The following is a 27,006-nucleotide window of genomic DNA, read 5'->3' on the forward strand; positions in this document are numbered from 1 at the left end:
ACACGCGAGCTAATTAACGAGCGTGTGTTGACCGACGCGCACGAGTTTGATTGATGCACGTGTTGACAGACGCGCACGAGCTGATTAATGCGCGCATGCTGAACGACACGCGCGAGCTGATTAACGCGCGTGTTGACCGACGCGCGCGAACTGATTGAGTGAACCTTCTTGACTCATCCACTCTTTGCTTTGTGTTGCATGCGGGAACTTATAGGCAGTTTTAGAGGCCTACAAACAGGGGCTTCTTCCAAAAAGAAATCCAAATCCAAGGGAAAAGGGAAATCTTGTTGCGCTACCGCAGCGATTCTCTAGGAAAATGACGAAGGGATCCCCACCTTCCCACTTTTCGATGATGAACATGAAGCTTTTGCTACCAGCGAAGAACTGGCCATTACCACTAGAATGGGAACGAGTATCGGTTCAACTATCTCAAAGTGGTCGATCACTCAGCTAAGTAGGGGGTGGTTACAACCACTACCAAACCTTCTGAAGAAACTCCCCAACGAAAGGAGGCTGCAGCTAAGCAGAAGGATAAAGAGCCCCAGCACTAAGAGGTTCAAAACCCGAAGCAGTCTCGATTCAATCATCGGATTAGGGAAGACAAACCTGGAAGTTCGAACGTTCCATACAGCTTCGATATTATAACCCAACATGCTAACATCCTAGCGAGGATAACTCCATATGAGTTATTGCGTCTATCTAAAGACACTCGGGAAGCTTTGCAAGAAGCTTTGACCGATTCTGATGCGTTCCTCACTCAAATCAAGCTGATCCCTGAAGAACCGGAGTCATCAGCTCAACATTACAACCTCACGGCCAAACAATCTCGTGCATCACTTTCACCAAGGAGGACTGTTCGCGGGAAAAATCGTTGCATTCATTGACGTCATTGTGCTCTTTGGCAATTGTTTATCGATTACACAAAGATCCGGTCTTTTTATAAGATCCGGTTACAACGAGATCAAAAGAAAATAAAAATTACAAGTTTTTCCTTATATGTCGAACGAATCACGAGCTCCTGTTTTACGGTCACTCGCTTTTATGGGTTCTTTGCCTGTACCGGGGTTTATCCATGGACCACCGCGCGATCTAGATCCGGTCGGATCTACACGGTATAGCGGGCGTTATCTCACCAAGGAAATAACGGCCGTGGGGATTATTTCGTCAAGGAAATAATAGCCCAAGTTATCGAAATCGACCAAGCGAAATCGAGACTCTTCTCGGGATCAAAGGCCAAGCTTTGATCCGGAGGGAAACCGTGTAGATCTCAGATCTGATCTCTCGAACTCCTGCCTAATATAACGAGGATGATCGCCAAGAACCAGATCTGAGAATCCGAGTCTTCTAAGTTGCAAATCCGAGGTTGAGTTCTCACTTCAGCAGAGTTTCGGCTCCAAAATTTCCAACCCTTCACAAATGAGCCATGCCCCTCTATTTATAGGCAAAACAGATCGGATCTGGGCCCAAATCTGGGCCCAGATCTGAGCGTGGCTCGGCCGGCCACCTTGGTGGCTCGGCCACCGAGCCACCTTTTGGTGGCTCGGTTTTGGCCGAGTCCTCCAAGTTCGTCGTTGTGTCCGTTTTCTGGTTCTGCGCTTCGTTGTTGATCTGAACTCTGATTTGGAAGTTCGGATCCCGATTTGGCAGTAAATCCGCCTTGGAGTTCGAGTTCGAATCCGTTCTACGGTTGGATGACTCGTTGACTCACCGAACCGTTAGCTTGATTCCGCATGCGAGTGGATGTATTCCATTGTTTGCGTGCGGTTCGTTAGCCTCGTCGCCTCGTTAATCCGCTTCGTCGCGTTTAACTGATTCTCGGTGTTGTGGTTCAACGATCGTGTTTGGATATGTCGCCCAATAGTTCGTTGGTTTGTCGAATCGCTATGTCGAGCTGTGTTAAGGGACCCATAGGCAGTTTTATACGCCTATAAGGACATGCAAGTAAGGAATTCAAAGCATGACAGACCTTTGTATTTCACCGGATACATTGGCTCCATCATTATCAATCGGATCCAAGTCGATTCGGGTTTCGCTGTCAACATTATACCACTCTGATTGATGTACAATCTTGAAATTCCCTCTAGCAAGTTAGCATCCATAGACACTGTTATCTACGGATTTAACACTAGTGGATCTAGGTCATTGGGTAAAATCCGGGTGAAGTGCCAACTCGAAGATTTAAAATCAGAGGTCATGTGCTATGTGATCGATGCAGAGACCTCTTATAACTTACTATTAGGTCAACTGTGGATCCATAGTGATGTTATAGTCCACTCCACCCTCCATTAGTGTCTCAAATATGTAGACGCTAATAGTGAGGTTAAGATGGTGGTCGCGGATAAGCAGCCGTTTAAGGGGTTGGAAAATTATTTTACCTACTCTCTTCTTTATGATATTGAATCTGATACTGAACCATCAGCCCAAGGTATGGATAGCAGAGAAGAAGCTGATACTGAAGTTGGGGTTGATTATGATGGCAGTTTTGTATTAAATAACATTATACCATTTGTAATCAATCTTGACGGTGGAGAATTGACAGACGGTAGTTATAATTGGCAACTCACTGAAACTAAAATAAATAACGATTTAGAGTACTCGCCTTCTCTTAATAAGCTAATGAAGGGGTTATACGATGACCCCAACTTACACATATTGCTCCATTCATCTTACGTGACAAAGAAGAGTATACAAGACTCATTCGGGACAATCTTGATCATTCTTGCTAAGAAAAAGGGTCAAAACGAGATAATTTACGGTAAAGGGGAGATGTCTCCACTACCAGACCATTTTTTGAAGGATAGTAGTGATGATGAAAAGATTGGTCCTCACTTGTCTAAATACAGTTCAAAAGCGCATAATCTCATGGAAAAATGGGGATACAATCTCGCACCTAGGGAAGGACTTTGATTCGGTCGAGGTCCTCGAGTTTCGACTAAGGCTTCTTATGTACCAAAGGGGAACCTGATAATTACTACGCGTACATAAGAGGTCTAGGCTACGTCTCTTTATCCGAAGACGAATGCTGCTAGCAAGTTATTGTCCAGTTAGCGAATAAAGATAGGTACTCGTTTGATTCTTCAATTGGGACTCTGACGTCAGCATTGGAGAGATGTTCAAAGGGTTGATGTTGAACATGACTATAGTCAATCCTACCATAATAGGGGAAGATGATCAACTGCCAACTTGGGAAGACCCATGGATCCACCACCTAAATATCTAATATGGTGACCGGTTTGAACAAAGAGAACCTCCCACTGAGGATAAAGTGGTCCAGGTAAACATGGGCGACGAAGCCAACCCAAAACTAATTTTCATCAGTGATAGCCTTCCACCAGACGAGAAAGAACAATTGGTTGCTCTCATTAGGGAGTATATCGATGGTTTCATTTGGAACTATGAAGATATGCCAGGACTCGATCCGAACATGGTGACTCACTACCTCAACATCAAACCAGATGTCAAACCTGTCAAGCAATAGCAAAGATAGTTTTGTCCACAAATTTTAAAAGTGATCGAGTCTGAAGTTAAAAAGCTAATCGACTCGGGCTTTATCCAGGAAGAGCAATATCCCGATTGGATTTCGAACATCGTTTCGATTCTTAAGAAGAATGGGAAAATCAGGATCTACATCGATTTTAAAGACCTGAACATCGTCTGCCCGAAAGATGATTTTCCTCTCCCTATCACGGATGTCATCATTGACAACACATGTGGATTTGAGAGAATATCCTTCATGGATGGGTTCTTAGGATATAATCAAATCAAGATGTATCCACATGACGAAAAGTATACTGCGTTCAGAATGCCCCTCGGCGTCTTCTGCTACATCGTCATGCCCTTCGACTTGAAGAACGCAGGCGCCACATACCAACTAGTAATGACGAAGATTTTCCAAGAACACTTCCGGAAGACCGTCGAGTGCTACGTTGACGATTTGGTTGTTAAAAACCGTAACAAAGAAGACCGTATAAAGATTTGAGGATAATGTTTGATCTTATATGGAGTCACCAATTGAAGATGAACCCTACCAAGTCATTCCTCGAAATGTCCGGCAACAAATTCCTTAGATTCGTTGTCACCATGAAGTGTATCCATATTGAACCCGACAAAGTGAAGGCAATCCATGTATTACAACCCCCGAGGAACCTCAAAGAACTTAGAGGACTATAAGGGTGACTCGCTTACATCCAGCGATTCATATCAAACCTATTCAGGAAATGCCAACCATTCTCAAAGCTCACAAATAAGGGCATATTTTTTTTTTATCTAGGACGACGCCTATCAAAAGACATTTGAAGATATCAAAACATATCTCTCAAATCCTCTTGTTCTCATAGCAACAAAGTTGGGTAAATCATTCTTGATTTACATCAAAGCGATGAACCACTCGTTAAGTGCTTTACTCACATAAGACGATGACAACGGTCACGAGCATATAATATATTACCTAAGTCAAAGTTTGGTGGGGGCCAAATATCGGCACCCAATGATCGAGAAGGAATGACTCGCTTTGGTGTTCATTCAATGACTTGAAGAGCTTCTAGAGAAAACATGGACTTCCTTTTAGATATGGATAAAGAGCCAAAAAAATCTTCTGCCATTTGAGATGACGTTTGAGGAGATTGAGCTTAGCAGAGAAAGACAAAACTGGATTTCCTTCATGCTGAAAGGATGACCAATAAGAGGAAATAGAATTGTAGAAGGATTCATGGGAGAGCTAACATTTCTCAAACCTAAAAGTAGGATGAGATTGGAAAGCATGGGAAAGGAGCTAAGCTTGGATTCCTGTAAAGTAACTATTTCAATTCCTGAGAAGACAATATAGTCCTAAACCAACTTTCTCTTAATAGGGTAATTAAAACCTCTCACATTCCAAGATCCTATCTTCATGGGGAAATAACAAGAACAACCAACCAAAGAGAAAAGGCAAAGATTATTAGGCCTACTCCACCTCTAATTTTCTAATTCTATTAATACCCTTGATAGGGATAGATTCTTTCATGCCACAGTTCGAAGAAATTTAACAAACTATGATTGTTGATGCCTAAGATCAAACAGTCAATAGTATTCAGAAGAGGATAGGTTTGGTTCAGTGTTGATAAAGGGTCGTTTTCTTCCCTAACTTTATGTCTGGTTCTTGAGTTTGGGTGTCGATCAATCTGCACATATAGAAACTCGTAAGAGGGCGGGGATTAGTTTTCTTATTGTACCTCCAACGATCAAGTTAGTTGATCTATACTTGAGTGGGAAAAGTTAGAACAATGTGTTCTTGTGTGTAGAAAAATACTCCAAGGTTCAATCTGTCTTTTTTCCAAAAGCCTCTCTTAAGTTCTAATGATACCTATATTTTTATTCAAAGCATGAGGGGTTAATTGGTCACGTCAACTGAGTATAGTGAGACGGTGGCGAAGTGCAAGTTGGTAGCTGAGTCAGCTTTTGCTTTATAGGTGTTGGCTGGTGACTGGAGGGTTTGATCACTTCGGCATTAAATAAGAAGTGATCAGTGACGGGACAGTAGCCCATGTGGTCCGATGAGTCATGAAGACTATCAGGGCCAGAGAAATAATGCACCTGCTATGCATTAAATGCGATGTGGACATGTAGTTAGTGAGGGTAGCTTCGTCGAGAAGTAACACCGTTTCAAGGCGGTTTCAAGAGGCATTCTGGACGAGTAGTCGAGTAGACTCCTGGCGAGTCGTCCAGGATGAGAAGACCGACTAACATCACCTTTCGTGTCGGCATGGAAGAATGTTAACTAGACGAATGACTGAGTCGGACTATATGGGATCTGGGCCATCCCTTTGAGTGGGGCAAGACATATAAGGATACATCCATTTGTTTGCTACTACGTCGTATGTCCAAGAGTAGGAATACTATAACAATGACTTATGGAAAGAGTTAATAGATAAAGAATTAGAAGAAAAGGTAGAAAATGACTCTTTTTCATGCCACGGGATAGAGCCTTGCTAGAGAAGGCCAGATGCTTATGGTAGAAAATGTGATAAAGATTCCTCATGATAGCTTTTCATTTGAGCACCCTTTTAGGGGTCTCTCCAAACCTAGAGGTTGTGCAGTAACAAAGGAGATACCCTCAAGAAAGTATTTAGAGCTGCTAGAAATAGCTCGAAATAGAGGAGTTTTAGTAAGAACTTGCTAAGATGGGTCTTCGAGAATGTCTGGGTGAGCTTTGATGAGAGGTTCCCATGTTGCCTTATCAACTTTAATAGGAAAGCATGTCAAGTTGATTTACAGTAGATTAGGAGCTAGGTCAATGGGGCTTGATATGGCAAGTTGGTAGAATCAGAAATGTACTCATGAGAATCCACCATAGACTACTATGGAGGTTCCAATGACTGGCTACTCAACCCTTGGCACCACCATAATTAGTGGTTGAGAACCTACTATGTCATCAACAATATCTTTATTAACCCAAACAGACTCTTAAGGATTATGTCTCCTTTCTCATAAAATCCTCAAAATATTCATTGACTCTACCCTTCTTCTCTGATAGTGATTTTTTGAATCACTGTAATTGCCATTGATCATTCTTGATGCAGCCGTCATTTGGACACAAATAGGTGAAAATGAGAGAGTGTGGGATTTTTGAGATTGTCGTAACATGGAGGAGGGCCTTACAATGCCTGGTATTAGACGTAAGCACAACATTGTAAGAGACCATGATGATTCTTCAATGTCCTAAAGGAGAAGTTCTAAGAAATCGAGTTCCATAAGTGCAAAGGGAGGTTAGATATCTCGACCCAAGTAAGGATCGCCTGATCAGGTGATGACTTCAAGCTTAGGTTCTCTGACCATTTCACATGAAAAGGGCCCCAGAAGGAACATATATCTACAAGATCCAACGCTATAGCATGATATATAGAACTTCCTCATTAGGAAATTCAATGAAAAAAGAGCCAAGTGATGCAGACCATCGTTCAACATCAAGGTGTAGTTCCAGACTATATATAAACCAATTTAGGAATGGATGGGTTTTTATTGGTTATGTTAAAGAAGCAAAAAAGATTAGTACTTCTCCAAATTCTATGGCAGATTCTGGAAGGGGGATGAAAGGGATAACTTTTGAGGGAGGAATTAGGGGAGACAGAGGCAGAAAGGGAGGGGGTGTAGGCTGTGTAGCAGCGGATGGGCAAAAAAGATAAGAGCGGCCTTTGGCCCATCCAAGTTGCACTCTTCGGCCGTTCAAGATTAGGCGCCACATAAAAGATATCCTAAGCTTCTTCCTGTTGATAACTGAGATGACGCCTAGGGAGACATGTCGTTGTCATCTCAGTTGCTAACTCCTGGTCGCCTAACAATCTCGCTTATTCAAAAATAGAATTAACTTTGCTTTTTTTGGATGAAAATACGTCTGTGGCCCACATACATACATAATAACACACCAATAACCATGACTACCGCGCCTTTGATGCGCATGGGAATCGAACCCGATCTCATACAAACTATCCTAGCTACGGTAACCATTTGAGATATATTTTAAGTAGTTTTACTTGAATTTTCACAAATTAAATACAAAAAAAAAAGAAAAGATAAACTAGACGAATAACAATAAATATCAATATTTTAAATAGTAGTAAAAGAAAAATAAAGTACCTATAAAGGTGGCAGCCGAATTTCTGAGTATTGCAAGGTACATGATAAATTATTAAAAGGAGAACATATTATACATTAAAATACTTTAAGCAAATGGTGCTGAGCATTTTACATTTTATATCATAGCTTTTATCTATTTTTTTTAACACGGAAACATGGCAATATTTTACCATTCGCTTCTGAATTTATCAAAATGCTTATGAATGAAATACAGAATAATAAATAATTCGATCTGCTTCTTCTATCTCCCTGAAAAAGGAAACGAAAAAACAAAAAATAATAAAACAGAAGGAAGGGGGGAAAACATGCTCTACACGGGTGTCCAACGGACGAGCAACACTTAATTGTCAATTTAGCACTTTAGATTCAAAACCCTTAATCTTATCCCAATGAGGATGCCAACAACTTAGGCATTACATAATTTGCTCCTTTTCAAAAATTTCTAAGCAAATCACGTAGATGCCAGCTCGCTAATGACCACTTAAAGTTACTTGTTGGAGTCAATAAAAACATCAAGCCCAAAGACCATTAACAAAAAATGACTTGATTGACTTTGAATTCATGTTCCAATTAGGGTGCCTCCCAATGAGCTTTCGGTCCATTAATGCCTAATTCTACCTAATTGACAAGATTGATGTACCTAAAACTCTCCCTAATTTGGTCTTTCATTGCTCTGTGCTTTCTCATCCGAGAGTCCCTCTCATGAGTCTCATCTAATTAACTAATAATGATATGTTGTACTCCGTAATAAAGTTAATTTTTTTAAGAGGACAAGAATATTATTATTTGCTTTATTTAGCAGGAGAAGGTGTCTTGTCAACAACCATGTCTTGAACAGCTGAACATATATATGTGTGTGTAGTATAGCTGAAACATAATGATCGATCCAAGATTATTGAGTACAAGTTAAATATTTGGAAGAACAGAATGCAATAATTCTCAATGTAGTAGATAAAACCTTGAGTAAAATTTTATATTAATTGAGCAAACCAATGCATCTAAATCTTTATGTTGATATTATCATTTCTGTGAGTCACATATCTCCTACATGTAAATCCATCTCGTGGATATATTCACTGAAACCTTTAAACAAAAAGCATAAAAGAGACCCTCACGGAAGAAAGTTTGACCAATATTATAAAAGAAACAATTTAGTTCTTAATGTACCTCTCTTGTCTATTATCTTCTTATTTTATCAAAGCAATCCCATGAAAACGCTTGCTACATATTCTAAGAAACTCCAACCTCTCTCTACCACCCATTATCCTCAAGTTCACATTACCAACTTCGTGTATATCTATTTAATCCATATTTTCCACATGTTTTTTATTTGTTAATCACGGTAATAAACAAAAAGAAATACAACAACGGGATCAAGATCTTATATAAAAAGAAAAAGAAAAAAAAAAGATGATACGTGATCTTCAAAGATTCTGGAATTTGTTCCATCATATGTAACTTAACGATATTTTAAAAACCCTAATCCATTTCTAATGATGATTAACTGATATATAATGAGGAGATCGCTACTTGAAGATCTTTTTTTTTTATTTTTCTTTTTTCCCCCCTTCCTTCTAATAAAGAGGACAATGCTTTCTGTTCCTTTGTCCACCTAATTAACATTTCGTTCGGACCCTTGACACGACACGGAATCAACCAGACGCGGGACCCACAACTCAGGCCCTCCCCCCTTGCCCTCCCTCAATTCCCCGCTACGTGCAAGCGGCCAGGGCGCGCCACCGCGTCACCGGTCAAAGTCAGGTCAGAGGCCAAACCAGAACGAAAATGGCGCTCACTTTCTCGGGTGGTTAGCATGATGCTGTTGACCGAAAAGGCCCCTGAAGAAACCGCAGGATATTCTGAGCCTTTTCATGAGTTGAGAAAGGACCAGAGGAGGCCAGAATTGGCGATACATGGGCTTCTGTCAGTGCATTTGGATCTTGGCCTCATTTCCGGTTTTGGTTTGCTTGTACGAAAAATACATTAAAAGAGAGTTTTGATGTGAGGGAGAACGAATTGCAGAGTTTCCGTAAGACAGGGGTTCTAGTCTCACATGGCCAATGTCTTCTAGCCTATCCAAGCATGGGCAAGGAACGTATGGGTATACACATAGGAGAGTATGCAAATCAAAGACTACTACTTCGAGGAGGGAGGGAGGGGGAAAAAGCACATTAGAGCGTGTTTGGCAAGTAGTCGGAGTGGCTTATTTTAGTCCCTTCAACATGTTTGATCAATGGATTATTTTGTGCTTATAAGCCACCAAAAAATAAGCTCTATGACGTCCTGGCTTATTTTTTGGTTTGACCAAGTGAAATACTAATATATCACTAATTACCATTTCACAAAATTCCAATCCCCTTTTATCTCTCTTTTAACTCCATTGAACATTTTTTTAGTCATTTCAATAATAATAATAGCTCATAAGTCATCCATTTGCCAAACGCTCTACTATCGAATAGATTATAATCCACTAAACTTTATCAAACACCGGAATGTAATCCAAAATTGCAAAACATGCTCCCACTCATCATAAATTTCAAAATTGCGTACAAGATAAAATACCTTCATTGTCTTAATGACGGTAAATGCTAGTTTTCGGCTCCATGTGACGTGTGCAGAAAGAGGAATGCCATAATGCTGAAGTAGCACGATGTGGAGGTGCATATATATATATGAGTTAAAGTAATATAACTTCTGAGGGTATTAGTGTGATTGATATGACCAATCATATCATGAGAGCTTCAAGTCACAAGTTGTTTACAAAATGGCTATTGATTTGTAGCATTTTTTTAATCTCTAAAATTATACAAAAATTAAGAAAAAACAAAATCGTTTTTTTAATTATGCTTTTTGTTAACATAATAAGCCAGTTATTTGAAAATTAAGAAGCTAAACGTTGTTTTTTTAAATACTTTTCCCGAGTTACCCCATGGAAGTCTGATGAGGAAAAAAAAAAGGTGTCCAATATTTGTGCATTTTAAATTAGAGAACAAATGCATGTACCAACATATGTTTGAACTAACATCTAGTATAAACACGAATGGTTTTGGTATTGTATCTAATCTTATAGTGGCTAGCCACTTTATAGAGGAAAATATCATGAATGTAGTATGGTTTGCTAATGTCCCACCGCACACAACCAAAGCAAACTATGCATCACCAAAGTGTGGCATGGTTTACTGATAGACTAATGCTTGTGGCACGCTCGTCAAATATTTACGACATGGTAAGTACCTTTTCTTTTCTTTTATTATTATTTTTTTCAAACTGGAAAATGCATCTGTGAGCTTAAAGGCCTATTTAGATAAAGGAGAATAATTTCCTTATATTATTTATCCACCCATTTCTGGTAGTTTAATTTTCCCTACTCTACAGGGGGGGTTTGAATTTCCGCTGCAATACATCATGTATGCTAAGGGGCTGTTTGGTTGCACACTTTTTGAAAAAACTTTTCTCAAAACATCTGACAATGGCAAATTTGTAATTAAAAGTTTTTCAGAGATTTCTGTAAATTGTGTTTGGTTCAACAAAAAATTTACAGAAATATTTTCTATAAAATATCAAAACCTACCAAATTTTACAAAAAACAATTTCCTCTCAAAATGAGAGGAAATCACCAGAAATCTGACACATACCATATTTAATTAAAAACCTATCAAATCTTGTTATTTTCTATAAAGTTATGACTCATTTTCTTGTTTTGAACCAAACAAGCAAAGTACAAAAAACAAGAAAATTGGTACTTTTTTATTTCTCAAAACTTTTCCTATAATTTTTTAAGAAATACAAGGAAATCATATTTTAAGTGGAAAACATTTCCTATAATTTCTAGAAATTGAACCGAACACCCCCTTACATTCCATTCTCTTCTCTTGCCTATTTTTCCTTAATTTCCCTTGCATTGTGTTTCAGAGTGCACTAGGGGAAGGGAAGGAAATGTAAAATAAGGGGAACAAAGATAAAGAAATGGAGGGCAAATATAATATCTTATTTAGGAGTTTAGTAAAGAGAATGTACGGTAACCTATTTCATCATGTTTAGAAGTTCTAATTAAGGGCAGGTGAAAAAATGGTTTTATAATGAAATCTGAGATGTTAATCCATAGTGATAGAAAGTCTAATATTAGATCTTATAAGTTTATTTTCCCAATCCTCCTCCACACCACAATTTAGAGGTGAACAAGACCACAACGTTTTTATAAAAAATTTACTCCTCCTACCCCCTCTGTTACCTTCCTTTTTTAAAAAATTCCTAAACGGAGTTAAGTGCTATTTTTTTTCTTCCATTACCCTTAGCTCTCTCTCATCCAAACGTACTTCTACTCCCAATGGAATCCAAATGCACAATAAAGTTTTGGGAAAAATGTGTCCAGGCCCCAAAAGTGGGAACTTCGTGTGACTAGCCCCTTGTACTTTGCCCCATGTGGAATAGCCCCAAATACACATAGTATTTGCGACGAGGCCCCGAATTGACTTTTTTTCAGAAAAAGCCAGAGAAAGTTACGATCTTGCCCTCTGATGGGACTGAGCTGGGTTAATGTGCCCCTCACCTTTACAAGTACTCTCCCTCTCTTTCTCTCTCTTCCACCTAGCACCGCCATCAAAAACTCTTCATCTTCCTAATTTCTGTACGGATTTCAACGTTTCTAGGGTTTTCGCCGGAAAAATGTCGTCGTCTACGGAAAAATCCAGTAACGACTACGAGGTCGGGCACCGAGCCGAGTTGGAAGGAAAAGGCGCTTCATCTGCGGGTGGCAGCACGGAGGAAGCTACGGAAGCTACGAAAACCCTAATCGAAATGCAAAAGGAGGCATTACAATGGCGAGACCAGAAAAGGAGGACGACAATGGCTGGTCGTACCAACGAACCCCCCTCAAAAAAACAGTAAGTGTTATGTTATACTGCGAACAGACAATGCAGATTAACCCAATATTGTTAGTTCTAGGCTTTGTCCAATGTTAGTTCTAAATTTATACCAACGTTAGATCTAGTTTAAGTCCAATGTTAGTTCTAATATGAGTCCAATGTTAGTTCTATAATATTACGTGTTAGCTCTATTTTGTTCCCGTTAGTGCTAGGTCTAATATTGTTTCATATGTCTTATTGAACTTACAAATTCGAAAATTTTTTGCAGGGAAAAAATTGCTCTAACAGGCTCAGCAGAAACACTAAGGTTAACGGCCAATATCGGGGCTTATTGGGCATTTATGAAGCGCCTTGCCCCGAAGATCCGTCAGTGGCATAGGGATGCATACTGCGGTTCTATATTTCAACACTACATTTTATTTGGGGCTCCTGCGCCTGATCGGCCCACCCTTGAGCTGCTGCTGAGCTTTTTCGATAGAGATAATAACACCTTTTGTATACCTGATTCAAAAAGTGGGGGTATGAAAAATGTTAGTTTTGATTTGCAATGGGTCCACAACCATACTTATTTCCCAATTTATGGGGAGGACATAAGGAACAATAGGGACTCAAGAAGCAGAATATGGCTGGAATACTTCGCTAAGCTTTTCATTTCTGAAGAGGGTAAGAAGTTAAAAAAATCAGAAACCAGCCAACGTAAACATCTTGAAGGGCTACTTGAACGGCTTGTTGAATCTACCAAAAAGCGGGATATCGAGGATTTTACTCTGCTACAAATTTTGTACCAATGCTCTATGATATGGAGTCCCATAGCAGGGGAAGGTATCCCTAGACCCTTACTCAGGTACCTGGATAGCATTCAGAGGGTCAATTCTGTTGCATGGGCCCCGTTCTTTTATAATGAAATTATCAGGGGCATTGGAGTTGCTTTGGAGGGAAAGAAGAAGCAAAAGGTCGCATATGTCCCAGGTTGCATGACACTATTGTGTGTAAGTTCCATATTTTACTGATCTTGTTTCATTCTAATTCGTACCTATGCATTGTTAGTTCTAACTTATTCTATGTTAGTTCTATTCTGTAGCGTGTTAGTTCTAATCTGCACAGTGTTAGTTCCGTTCTGTAGAGTGTTAGTTCTAATCTGCAGATTAGAACTCACACGCTACAGACAGATTAGAACTAACACGCTGCAGAATAGAACTAACACTCTACAGAATAGAACTAACACTGTGTTAGTTCTATTCTGTAGAGTGTTAGTTCTATTCTGTAGAGTGTTAGTTCTATCTGCACCCATTTAAGTTCTATCATAGGTCATGTTAGTTCTATCATAATTCATGTCGTACCACGTACTAATTTACACCATGTTAGTTCTAGATGCAGCCATATTTTATTCTCTTTAGTCTAGTCTAGTATTAAATGTTAATGGTAAATATATTATTTGTAGAGTGTTAGTTCTAATCTGCTCAGTGTTAGTTCTATTCTGTAGAGTGTTAGTTCTATTCTGTAGAGTATTAGTTCTGTTCTGTTCTGTTCTAATTTACACCATGTTAGTTCTAGATGCAGCCATATTTTATTTTCTTTGGTCTAGTCTAGTATTAAATGTTAATGGTAAATATATTATTTGGTACAGCTTTGGTACTACGAGATGACAGGCATAAAAAAATATGCCCTCTTAGACACCTCCAGACCTCCAATGACAAATTGGGCATTAGGGGAGGAGAGAATCGCATCTATGAGGATGCCGACAATTATTTCAAAGGCTAAGTCAGCGTCAATAACATTTGTCCATAGGCCTATTGCGGAGGTCGCTTCTCCTGGTCATGTTCATCCACTTCCCGCTGAACAGAGGGATGAAGTTCTTCAGCAAAAGCGTCAGGCAAAGAGGAAGGCTTTGCAGGAAGAAACTACTAAGAACTTCTCAATAGGTTACGTAAGTATCCTGTTATGTTAAGTCGTACTCATTTCACACTAACTGCAAAGAATATCCTAATTATGTTTAATCCTACTTAAAATAATAATCTTGTATCAATAACAGATCATGGCAAAGCATATTGACGTTGCTTTTAACGATGAAGAGGAGATCAATGTTCTTCCCATTGAGCAGCAACTCACATTTTGGAGAAATTCTGCTAAATTTCTCAAACGACTTCTTGTTGCTACAAAGCAGACCAAGAGCAAATATTGTAAAGAATTCATGATTGAGATCAACAGGCTTAACAGGATAATTGAAAAATGTGGAAGACATGATGAGGTTATAGACCCGGTGCTCCTTAAGTCAAATATCAAACAGAAAATTGCAAATGAAATTAGGAAGAAGCGACAGGGAGCTCAAGAGGAACAGAAGTCCAAAACAAGCAGTGTATATAAGGAAGAGCCCACCAGTCAAGAACATGTACATAAGATTGTTGAAGAGGATGTAAAGCATCTTGCTGACGATGAGGCAATAGAAGAGGAGCCAGTTACTTCTCCAGGGGAGGGGGTATATAGTAAGGTTGACCAGACTGTAGATACTAAGGTTGATGATAGTGTAAATAAGGAAGAGGAGCATATGCAACATATTGTAGATATGGAAGAGGAGCATATGGAACATATTGTAGATATGGAAGAGGAGCATATGGAGGATAGTGTAAATAAGGAAGAGGAGCATATGGAACATATTGTAGATATGGAAGAGGAGCATATGGTAGATAAGGAAGAGGAGCATATGGAAGATATTGTAGATAAGGAAGAGGAGCGTATGGTAGATAAGGAAGAGGAGCATATGGTAGATAAGGAAGAGGAGCGTATGGTAGATAAGGAAGAGGAGCGTATGGTAGATAAGGAAGAGGAGCATATGGTAGATAAGGAAGAGGAGCATATGGAAAATGAAAATTTTATTGTAGATAACAAAGGTTTTGATGAGGATACTGTTGATGGTGTAGATAAGGAGGAAGATATTGTAGATAAAGGCAAGGAGAATGTAGATAAGTTGGAAGCACAGGAGGAAGAGGATCTTGTGAATATTGAACATGATGTGGACAAACTTGTAGATGTTCTAACGAGCAATGTGGAAGCAAAGCGTAGACCAAAGGCAAAAAGGGTAAGCAGGAGATCTAAATGGAAGAGGACACCATATACTGAAGGCAAAAGAAAGAAAAAGGAAAAAATTAGTATAGATATACTTGAAAGTCCTGAACCAAAAGTAAAACTAGCTGAAAAAGTTACTCATTTTTATCCCGGTATTCAAATCCCCACTTTTGATGCGTTGAGTTTCAAGCCAATGACAGATGAAGAGGAAGCTCTATTGGGAGAGCTGAATAATGAGCTTCCAGACCCTACATTGTTTAACTTACGCATAATAGATAGCACAGGTGCTTTTGTACATAATTTAAAGATACCATCTCCCGTAGCAGAAAGACTCGACAAAGCTGAAATTGATAGCCTAACCAAATTTTGTTCTCAGAAGATTCACAAGTAAGTTTCAGTTGACTATTTATATGCTAATTCTCCACATATTAGTTCTAATTCATGTTAGTTCTAATTTATACCAGGAGATATAATGTTATAGTAACAACCAACAGCACTATTAACAGGGAAGAGTTGTTATATGTGCTTCGTGGTGGCCGCCTTGACGACAAGGTTAACATATACTTCCTTAATAATTCAAATTATATTGTTTAAATTGAATTTTAATGTTTCATAACAATTACAGGTGGAAGAAGCAGTTTTGGACACGATTAGCCAGGAGGCATACGGCAAAGGATATGGAGTGGTATCGGTGTTCTTTCTTGTAAGAACATGCTATTCCTAATTTCACCACGTTAGTTTTGATTGAAATTCATGTTAGATCTTGTGTAATCCATGCTAGTTATACCATGAGTCACGTTAGTTCTAGTTAGCATCAAATTAGACCTACCATAAGTCATGTTAGTTCCGTTCTTTAGAGTGTTAGTTCTATTCTGTAGAGTGTTAGTTCTAATCTGCACAGTGTTAGTTCTATTCTGTAGAGTGTTAGTTCTAATCTGCACAGTGTTAGTTCTATTCTGTAGAGTGTTAGTTCTGTTCTGCACAGTGTTAGTTCTAATCTGCACAGTGTTAGTTCTAGTCTGTACAGTGTTAGTTCTATTCTGTAGAACGTTAGTTCTATTATGTAGCGTGTTAGTTCTATTCTGCACAGTGTTAGTTCTATTCTGTAGCGTGTTAGTTCTAATTAATACGGTGTTAGTTAGCCTTACCGTCCCGGCCAACACCTCCAGCACCATACGACATCTTTCTGCTTTCGCCATCTTCAATCTTGATAGAGGCCGTCCATCGGTGCAGGAGCTCCGAGAGATGCTGGCCTACCGCTTCAATCTTAGGATATGGCCCCATCAAATCAAGGAGGCGACAGGGAACAGCTTCATGGTGCAGTTTCCATCCGATGAAGTTCTTGCCCAAGCTATTGAACTCGGTTTGATAGATATGGACACATTTAAGGGCAGATTCCGCCGTTGGAAAGAGGATCTGAGGCTAACAACGTTGCCTCAACCCTTTCTAGTATGGATTCGCCTATTCAATCTCCCATACCACCTCTGGAATTTTGAATTTCTTCAATCTCTGCTCATTGGTATCGGTGAATGTGTCATGTGCTCCAGGGACGTCATAACACATTCTAACTTCAAAGACTGTAGAGTTCTACTCAAGGTTAGGGATTTATCTGAAATCCCTAAGAGGCTTGGGTTCCGTTACATCTCGCCGGTGGACGGTAACGCCAGGGAAGGATACGCCATCACGCAGGTCCAATGCGGGGGGAATTTGGAGAGGGCTCATGGATCCACACGACTCAACTTAGGGCCCCAGCGTGCGCAGCCCTTTAGGGCCGACCCCGAGTTAATTGAGGTTAGTTGGGGTGGCGTCCACATGACGGTAGAGAGAGACCAATGGCAGCTGTTTCTCCGTAACCAAGGGGTCGGGGGTGCCAATTCTCCAAGGGCTCTCCCTACCGGCAATGTTCCTCTCCCTTTAAACCCCATCGTCTCCCACAGTGGCTCAGCGGAATCCAGTTCTCCTTCCTCAAAGCGCAGTAAGCCAGGACCTTCGAAAAGGAAGGCGAGTGATAGTGAAAAGGGTTTATTAGACCCAAACCCATCCAGCGAGGGCAGCAACAAATGAAGACCTGGAATCATTGCGTGTTTTTTCTTGTTAAATTTTGCTTATCCACCAAACAGTTTGTTACAAATGTTGTGTTACTTCCAATCTGCACCCTTTTAGTTATATATTTTAACATGTTAGATCTATTCTGTAGAGTGTTAGTTCTAATCTGCACAATGTTAGTTTTGTTCTGTAGAGTGTTAGTTCTAATCTGCACAGTATTAGTTCTGTTCTGTAGAGTGTTAGTTCTAATCTGCACAGTATTAGTTCTGTTCTGTAGAGTGTTAGTTCTAATCTGCACAGTGTTAGTTCTAATCTGTAGAGTGTTAGTTCTAATCTGCATGTAGCTTGTGATGGCTTGTTAGTTCTATTTTATTACACGTTATATCTAATTTATACCACGTTATATCTAATTTGTGTTAGTTTTATTTTATACCAAGTTATAAACCTAATTTATACCACGTTATATCTCATTTTATACCAAGTTATTTCTAATTTATACCAAGTTAGTTCTATTTTATATCACGTTATAAACCTAATTTATACCACGTTATATCTAATTTATACCACGTTAGCTCTAATTTATACCAAGATAGTTCTATTTTTTACAACGTTATAAACCTAATTTATACCAAGTTAGTTCTATTTTATACAATGTTAGATCTAATTTATACAAAGTTAGTTCTATTTTATACCAAGTTTGTTCTCATTTTATACCAAGTTAGTTCTAATTTATACCAAGTTATTTCTGTTCTGTAGAGTGTTAGTTCTAATCTGCACAGTGTTAGTTCTATTCTGTAGAGTGTTAGTTCTAATCTGCACAGTGTTAGTTCTATTCTGTAGAGTGTTAGTTCTAATCTGCACAGTGTTAGTTCTATTCTGTAGAGTGTTAGTTCTAATCTGCACAGTGTTAGTTCTATTCTGTAGAGTGTTAGTTCTAATCTGCACAGTGTTAGTTCTATTCTGTAGAGTGTTAGTTCTAATCTGCACAGTGTTAGTTCTATTCTGTAGAGTGTTAGTTCTAATCTGCACAGTGTTAGTTCTATTCTGTAGAGTGTTAGTTCTAATCTGCACAGTGTTAGTTCTGTTCTGTAGAGTGTTAGTTCTAATCTGCACAGTGTTAGTTCTATTCTGTAGAGTGTTAGTTCTAATCTGCACAGTGTTAGTTCTATTCTGTAGAGTGTTAGTTCTAATCTGCACAGTGTTAGTTCTATTCTGTAGAGTGTTAGTTCTATTCTGCACAGTGTTAGTTCAAGTCTGTAGCGTGTGATGGCTTGTTAGTTCTATTTTATTACACGTTATATCTAATTTATACCACGTTATATCTAATTTGTGTTAGTTTTATTTTATACCAAGTTATAAACCTAATTTATACCACGTTATATCTCATTTATACCACGTTAGATCTAATTTACTAATTTATACCAAGTTAGTTCTATTTTATATCACGTTATAAACCTAATTTATACCACGTTATATCTAATTTATACCACGTTAGCTCTAATTTATACCAAGATAGTTCTATTTTTTACAACGTTATAAACCTAATTTATACCAAGTTAGTTCTATTTTATACAATGTTAGATCTAATTTATACAAAGTTAGTTCTATTTTATACCAAGTTTGTTCTCATTTTATACCAAGTTAGTTCTAATTTATACCAAGTTATTTCTGTTCTGTAGAGTGTTAGTTCTAATCTGCACAGTGTTAGTTCTATTCTGTAGAGTGTTAGTTCTAATCTGCACAGTGTTAGTTCTATTCTGTAGAGTGTTAGTTCTAATCTGCACAGTGTTAGTTCTAATCTGTAGAGTGTTAGTTCTATTCTGCACAGTGTTCGTTCTAATCTGTAGCTTGTGATGGCTTGTTAGTTCTATTTTATTACACGTTATATCTAATTTATACCACGTTATATATCTAATTTATGTTAGTTCTATTTTATGCCAAGTTATAAACCTAATTTATACCACGTTATATCTCATTTTATACCAAGTTATTTCTAATTTATACCAAGTTAGTTCTATTTTATACCACGTTATAAACCTAATTTATACCACGTTATAAACCTAATTTATACCACGTTAGATCTAATTTATACCAAGTTAGATCTATTTTTTACTACGTTATAAACCTAATTTATACCACGTTAGATCTAATTTATACCACGTTATATCTAATTTGTGTTAGTTCTATTTTATATCACGTTATAAACCTAATTTATACCACGTTATATCTAATTTATACCACGTTAGCTCTAATTTATACCAAGATAGTTCTATTTTTTACAACGTTATAAACCTAATTTATACCAAGTTAGTTCTATTTTATACAATGTTAGATCTAATTTATACAAAGTTAGTTCTATTTTATACCAAGTTTGTTCTCATTTTATACCAAGTTAGTTCTAATTTATACCAAGTTATTTCTGTTCTGTAGAGTGTTAGTTCTAATCTGCACAGTGTTAGTTCTATTCTGTAGAGTGTTAGTTCTAATCTGCACAGTGTTAGTTCTATTCTGTAGAGTGTTAGTTCTAATCTGCACAGTGTTAGTTCTATTCTGTAGAGTGTTAGTTCTAATCTGCACAGTGTTAGTTCTGTTCTGTAGAGTGTTAGTTCTAATCTGCACAGTGTTAGTTCTATTCTGTAGAGTGTTAGTTCTAATCTGCACAGTGTTAGTTCTATTCTGTAGAGTGTTAGTTCTAATCTGCACAGTGTTAGTTCTATTCTGTAGAGTGTTAGTTCTAATCTGCACAGTGTTAGTTCTATTCTGTAGAGTGTTAGTTCTAATCTGCACAGTGTTAGTTCTATTCTGTAGAGTGTTAGTTCTAATCTGCACAGTGTTAGTTCTATTCTGTAGAGTGTTAGTTCTAATCTGCACAGTGTTAGTTCTATTCTGTAGAGTGTTAGTTCTATTCTGCACAGTGTTAGTTCAAGTCTGTAGCGTGTGATGGCTTGTTAGTTCTATTTTATTACACGTTATATCTAATTTATACCACGTTATATCTAATTTGTGTTAGTTCTATTTTATACCAAGTTATAAACCTAATTTATACCACGTTATATCTCATTTATACCACGTTAGATCTAATTTACTAATTTATACCAAGTTAGTTCTATTTTATATCACGTTATAAACCTAATTTATACCACGTTATATCTAATTTATACCACGTTAGCTCTAATTTATACCAAGATAGTTCTATTTTTTACAACGTTATAAACCTAATTTATACCAAGTTAGTTCTATTTTATACAATGTTAGATCTAATTTATACAAAGTTAGTTCTATTTTATACCAAGTTTGTTCTCATTTTATACCAAGTTAGTTCTAATTTATACCAAGTTATTTCTGTTCTGTAGAGTGTTAGTTCTAATCTGCACAGTGTTAGTTCTGTTCTGTAGAGTGTTAGTTCTAATCTGCACAGTGTTAGTTCTAATCTGTAGAGTGTTAGTTCTATTCTGCACAGTGTTAGTTCTGTTCTGTAGAGTGTTAGTTCTAATCTGCACAGTGTTAGTTCTATTCTGTAGAGTGTTAGTTCTAATCTGCACAGTGTTAGTTCTATTCTGTAGAGTGTTAGTTCTATTCTGCACAGTGTTAGTTCAAGTCTGTAGAGTGTTAGTGCTATCCTGTAGAGTGTTAGTTCTATTCTGTAATCTGTTCCGATCCAAGTCAGTTCTGCTTCTGCACATGTTAGTACTATCTGATACCAAGTTAGTTCTATTCTTTGGCTTGTTACTCCTAGCCCCTCGAGCGCATCGAATAACTGAGATGTTAGTTCTATTCTTTTAAGCGTGTTAGGCCTAATATGATAGTTGTTTTGTTACTTACAACTTTTTATCTAGTGTAAGCTGATGTTAGTTCCCGATTAACAAAGAGTAAACATTCAATCGGAAAAAAACAAAATATTTGTTGCATACTGGGACGAAAACACTTCAACATATCAAACACTTAGTCAGCTATAGATTCATTACATGTTTTACGGTTATGACCTTCCATATGACATCGAGAACATTTTACTGGCCGCGTGTAAACAGTTCTGTTGTTGATACGCCTGGTTTTATTTCTCCCTTTCCTTTTTGTTGTAAGTGGAGGTAGGATCTGTATCTCATCCCTTGGCACGATGCACTTCTCATGGTCAGGGATAGGGTAGAGGATTGGCTCATAGTTTTTTTTAAAGGCTTCAACCGTCATAAACCAGTCACAGAACTGGTAGACATCCCTTTTCATAAACATAATGGATGCGCATGCATGTTTGCAAGGGACACGGGTTACATCCCACCCACGGCAAGTGCATGTTTTATTGTCTAGATCCACTTGACAAGATCTATGGGATTGTACCTCAAATAATCCTGTGTGGGACTGACGAACCTCCAATGGACGGCCATTTTCCATGTTCTCTTTGAGAGCAAGTTCAGCTTTGGGGCAAAGAAATTGATTCCAGCTTTCAGCCATGGTTCGTCGCTCATTCATACGAACCATAATCTGTTTACGTATGTGCTCTACCAGTTGAAGTATCCGTAGTAGCCTAGCCTCATGTATCCATTTGTTGAATGACTCTGCAACATTGGATGTAACGTGACCATATCTGAAACATAATAGGGAATTCGTCAAGCGGCTTATAATAGTCATGTAATGAAATAGCTTATAACTTACCTAACTCCAGGGAAAAACGCATTGGCCCAGTTTTCTGGAGCGTAGTTCATCACAATATTGTAAGCTCTTTCGTCAACCAGTCTAATGTCGTCCATGTAATCGTTCCATTCTGCTCTAGTATATTTGTAACAGGCAGATTGTAATAGATTACCCAAGATCTGAGTATCTTTTGATTTGAATCCCAAATCCTTCAACTTTGTCCTGAAGTTCTCAACTAGATGCAACACACATCGAGAGTGTATAGAATCTGGAAAAAATTCTCTAACTGCTTCTCTGATCCCCTTATCCGCATCTGAAATTATCACTAGCTTGTGTGGAGGGTTGTATGGATCTGGCCTTTCATAGAGAATAGACCACAAACCTACAAAGAGTTGTGGTTACCATACACGAATTAGAGTTAGCAATGAATGAGCTAGAATTATCATAACCTGCAACAGAACTAACATGGCTAGGGATAGAACTAACCTTGTAAGAACCACTTCCAGTTAACATTATTTTCCTGATCACATATACAATACGCCAATGGAAATATCCCCTGATTTCCATCATATGCTACGGCGTTTAGGAGTATGCCTTTGAATCGATCTTTAAGAAAGGTACTATCCAAAAATAAGAGTGGTCTACAGCCATATAAAAAACCATTTATGTAGGCGGCGTAGCATATGAATAACCTTGTAAACCTCCCCTCATTTTGTTCAACATGAATATAGCTACCTGGGTTTGTCTTCTTGACCTCTTCTACATACCTAGAAAATTGAAGATTAAGCGTTAGTACCAACATTGAAAAATTAGTATAATCAACATCACATAAAGGAAATTAGTTTGTCTTTTGTTATATATCATCTTCTATTTACCATCGTAATTGATCGTAGGACTCATGGGCATCACCATATAATTTCTCTTGTACTCTTTCTTTACCCCACCAAATCTTACTATAATCGACCCTAATCCCATACGAGCTTAGAAACTCCTTTTGAACGTCAATAGGCCGTATATCCGGTCGAACCTTTAACGTGGGTTGTAATTGGGTAGTAATGAATCGCCTTGAGGCTCTAGATTGACGAGCATTATTGCCATGCTGCCCACAACTGTGATTGTCCACAAACCTTTTGATTTCAAGTCTATTATCATTTTTCGGTGGAGAGGCAAATAACATCCACGGACAATTTTTTGCTGCCTTAAACCGACAAAACACTCGAATACGCTTCGGTTCATTCTTCCCAAACTCGTATTCGAATTTTTTTGCCATGGAGTAGTATAGCAAGGCCAATCTTAACTCCTTCGCACTTTCAAATCGTTGTCCCTCACCGGTTAAAGCTGTGTGCCACCAAGCAGGAATCCTCTCTGATCTGCTAATCATGTCATCAATCGTCATGACATCATCTCCGGAAGGATTGTCATTGGGATTCTTATCTGGAACACTTGTGGTCAACAACGCCGACGGGCCACAGTCTACACTTTTTGATTTCAAACTGCACAAATAATAGAAGTATCAACAGATAATAGCAAAAGCTAAAAAGCAAAAACGACAATTGCTTGCTGTTAGAATCAATTAGAACTAAAAGAACTAACAATATAACCATTAGAGCTAACAGTGCATTGATTAGAACTGACATAATAGCTATTAGAACAAACAATATAGCCATTAAAGGTTAGTTCTAATTTAACGAAGTTATTTCTATTTTATAACAAGCTATTTCAAAATTATAACATGTTAGTTCTATTCTGTAGAGTGTTAGTTCTAATCTGCACAGTGTTAGTTCTATTCTGTAGAGTGTTAGTTCTAATCTGCACAGTGTTAGTTCTATTCTGTAGAGTGTTAGTTCTAATCTGCACAGTGTTAGTTCTATTCTGTAGAGTGTTAGTTCTAATCTGCACAGTGTTAGTTCTATTCTGTAGAGTGTTAGTTCTAATCTGCACAGTGTTAGTTCTATTCTGTAGAGTGTTAGTTCTAATCTGCACAGTGTTAGTTCTATTCTGTAGAGTGTTAGTTCTAATCTGCACAGTGTTAGTTCTATTCTGTAGAGTGTTAGTTCTAATCTGCACAGTGTTAGTTCTATTCTGTAGCGTGTTAGTTCTAATAATATGCACAGTGTTAGTTCTAATCTGTAGTGTGTTAGTGTCAGTTCTAACTGATGGCTTGTTAGTTCTATTTTATACCTACATTGTCTAATTTATACCACGTTATATCTAATTTATAACAATTAGGACTAACAATATGGGAACTATAGTGGAACCAGCAATAACTCTAGTAGAACTAACAAAATAGCGATTAGAACTGACAAATAAAACATTAGAACTCTAGTATGGAGCATAACAAAGAACTGCTTAATGACAAATAAAACATTAGAACTGAAGTCCAGTTAAACCTAGTATAGAACTAACAAGAAGACGATTAGAACTTAAGTTAATTGATTTTACAGTTAACCTACATGTCTTGTCGGACTTGCTCGTTTTCCTGTTTATTCGAAGAATCATCTCCTTCTTTAAAAGCTTGCACGTGAACCTCTTTCAGTCCAAGATTGTGGCAATGCTCCACCATAGACGTCAGATCACCATCGTTCTCAATGAGAAATTTTAAGCTTCCAACTGTTTGATCTTCGTATGCCAAAATTAATGACTCGTATGGAAGATCTAACCTCTCTGCCGCATCAAACTTGAGATCCAAGATGGTGGTTGAAGAATTAATCTTCAAGAATACCGCTTTATACTGCGAAGAGACAATGCAGATGATGTCCTTTTCAGCCATTTTGATCTGAGGAGGAGGAGTAATGGAGAACTAACTAGTTATTGCTCATGATGGAGAGAGTTATGGAGAGAATTTTGGTCTGAGGAAGAGGAGTAATGGAGAACTAACTAGTTAGATGGAGTAAAAAAAGGGGGAAATTTCCCTCCATTTTCCCCATCATATCGCATTAATGAGAAGTGACTTCCAGGACTCGTCTGGGGAAGAAAGAGAAGGGCAGTTTCGATTTTTTTGTAAAATACAATCTGCTTTTAGTATAAAGCTGACGTGGAGGGGGCTTAAAACATTAAAGCCCATTTTTTGGGGCTATTCCACATGGGGCAAAGTACAGGGGGGCTAGTCACACGAAGTTCCCACTTTTGGGGCCTGGACACATTTTTCCCTAAAGTTTTAGTAGGATTATACAATAAGAAAATTATTTATAAATTAGGTAACCAATACGTCACAGTCATATAATAAAACAAAGTGCTTTTAATTGTGTTGTCCTGTGGATGTGAAATTGTGAAGGTATGCAAATAATCCACGGAGATTTTTGTCACTAGGCTTTCGGGCCTTGGCTACACGAAGGATACTGAGCCCAGCCTCAAACGTATATTATCAAAACGAATAGGTCCATCAGTCTAGAGTCATTAAATCATGTAGCAAGGCCGTAGCCAAACTGCAGACCTATCCTAATTGTTGCCAGAGCCTTATCTATTTGAAAGCCCTCCGAGGCCCTAGCAAAACAAAAAGAAAATAAATTTTCAATCACTAAATGGTCCAACATATTAATTTTTGTCAGCAGCTATCTTCGTACTGAAGAAGAATGAGAGCAATGCATTACTCTAGTAACAAATAATCATGAAATGCTTCTTTCAAAAAGGTTCAAGTCAACTCAAATCTTTATTATCTACATAAATGGGAGACCCTTCAAATGTCCAGTCCTAGCATAAACAAAATTTTACAGGGCTCGATTGCGAAAGCCTTGTAACAAAATTTAGGTCCCCGAGAAAATTGTAAATAAGGAAGTAATAAATGTTCTACGGGTTAGGCTAGGCCGTAGGATAACACAACACAGACACCCAGCTCTGCACATGTACGTTTTCTCAACTTATGATGCCTACTACAACAGGATTAGGCTTAGAAGCTGTTTGGTTGTATGTTTTTACCCGTGTAAAAGGATGTAAAGTCTAAAAAAATGGGTCCCAATGTCAGTTTTCATCACTTTTAATTGTTTGTTTGTAGTTGTGAAAATAGTGTAAAGTGATTTCATATGCTGATGTGACGTTGTGAAAATAGTGTAAAGTGATTTCATATGCTGATGTGACTTGTAAAGTGATTTCATAAAAAAAAGACATGATTTTAGGAGAAAAAAGTGATTTCATATGCTGATGTGACTTGTAAAGTGATTTCATAAAAAAAAGACATGATTTTAGGAGAAAACTGACATTGAAGTCAAAAAACATAATAAAAAATAATTCTAACCAATATGATCATTTGAGTAGGGACCATTTTTTACACTTTCCAAACAAACAATTAAAATTACATTTGCAAACCAAACAAACAATTTATGATTCCAATGGAATAAAAAACAAACAAAGAAAAGTATAAAAGTGATATTGATGAGGTGGACAACAACTTTCCAAGTTATGTCATAAATACACAGCTTCACCAACAACCACCAAACAGCCCCTTAACAACGTGGGCTTTTGGGGCCCATCGCATCCCAGATAAAGCTGGACCCAATGTTTAGTGGGCGTCGGCTTTGTAAATCAGGGCCAAGAAGCGCCCGAATTTAGAGCAGGGCGTCCATAAATGATCCAAGTGTCCTTGTTTACTTTACAGCTGGTTTAATTATCCCATGAACATTCAGAACAGGGTAGCGTACAATTTTCCAACATCCACAGTAGCTATTATATACTATGCATATTCAGTATTGCATTTTTGCACAAAATTCCCACATAACCAGCTCCTCATATGTAACGTTTAACACGCTCAAAATGAATCGCACGCATCAAATTAAGCAAAGAAAAAAAAGAAGCCATAGTT

The 27,006-nt window shown here is 38.0% G+C and overlaps 3 protein-coding genes across 3 annotated transcripts; 2 read left to right on the forward strand and 1 right to left on the reverse strand.

Annotated features, from left to right (window-relative positions):
• Positions 12,117 to 15,008, forward strand: LOC109821089. The gene is made up of 6 exons (XM_020387283.1): positions 12,117 to 12,168; positions 12,261 to 12,494; positions 12,745 to 13,465; positions 14,104 to 14,403; positions 14,509 to 14,952; positions 15,000 to 15,008. Exons 2-6 carry the CDS (start codon positions 12,277 to 12,279, stop codon positions 15,006 to 15,008), a joined length of 1,692 nt encoding a protein of 563 aa, XP_020242872.1. The 5' UTR covers positions 12,117 to 12,168; positions 12,261 to 12,276.
• On the forward strand, positions 15,278 to 16,434 carry LOC109821987. The gene is made up of 3 exons (XM_020388141.1): positions 15,278 to 15,926; positions 16,004 to 16,091; positions 16,165 to 16,434. Exons 1-3 carry the CDS (start codon positions 15,283 to 15,285, stop codon positions 16,261 to 16,263), a joined length of 831 nt encoding a protein of 276 aa, XP_020243730.1. The 5' UTR covers positions 15,278 to 15,282; the 3' UTR covers positions 16,264 to 16,434.
• LOC109821090 lies at positions 23,165 to 25,079 on the reverse strand. Its single transcript, XM_020387284.1, has 3 exons — positions 24,665 to 25,079; positions 23,239 to 23,704; positions 23,165 to 23,176 (listed from the first exon to the last, which is right to left on the reverse strand). Exons 1-3 carry the CDS (start codon positions 24,979 to 24,981, stop codon positions 23,165 to 23,167), a joined length of 795 nt encoding a protein of 264 aa, XP_020242873.1. The 5' UTR covers positions 24,982 to 25,079.

The sequence above is a fragment of the Asparagus officinalis genome, chromosome 8 (assembly GCF_001876935.1).
Source record: "Asparagus officinalis chromosome 8, Aspof.V1, whole genome shotgun sequence".
Lineage (NCBI taxonomy): Eukaryota > Viridiplantae > Streptophyta > Magnoliopsida > Asparagales > Asparagaceae > Asparagus > Asparagus officinalis.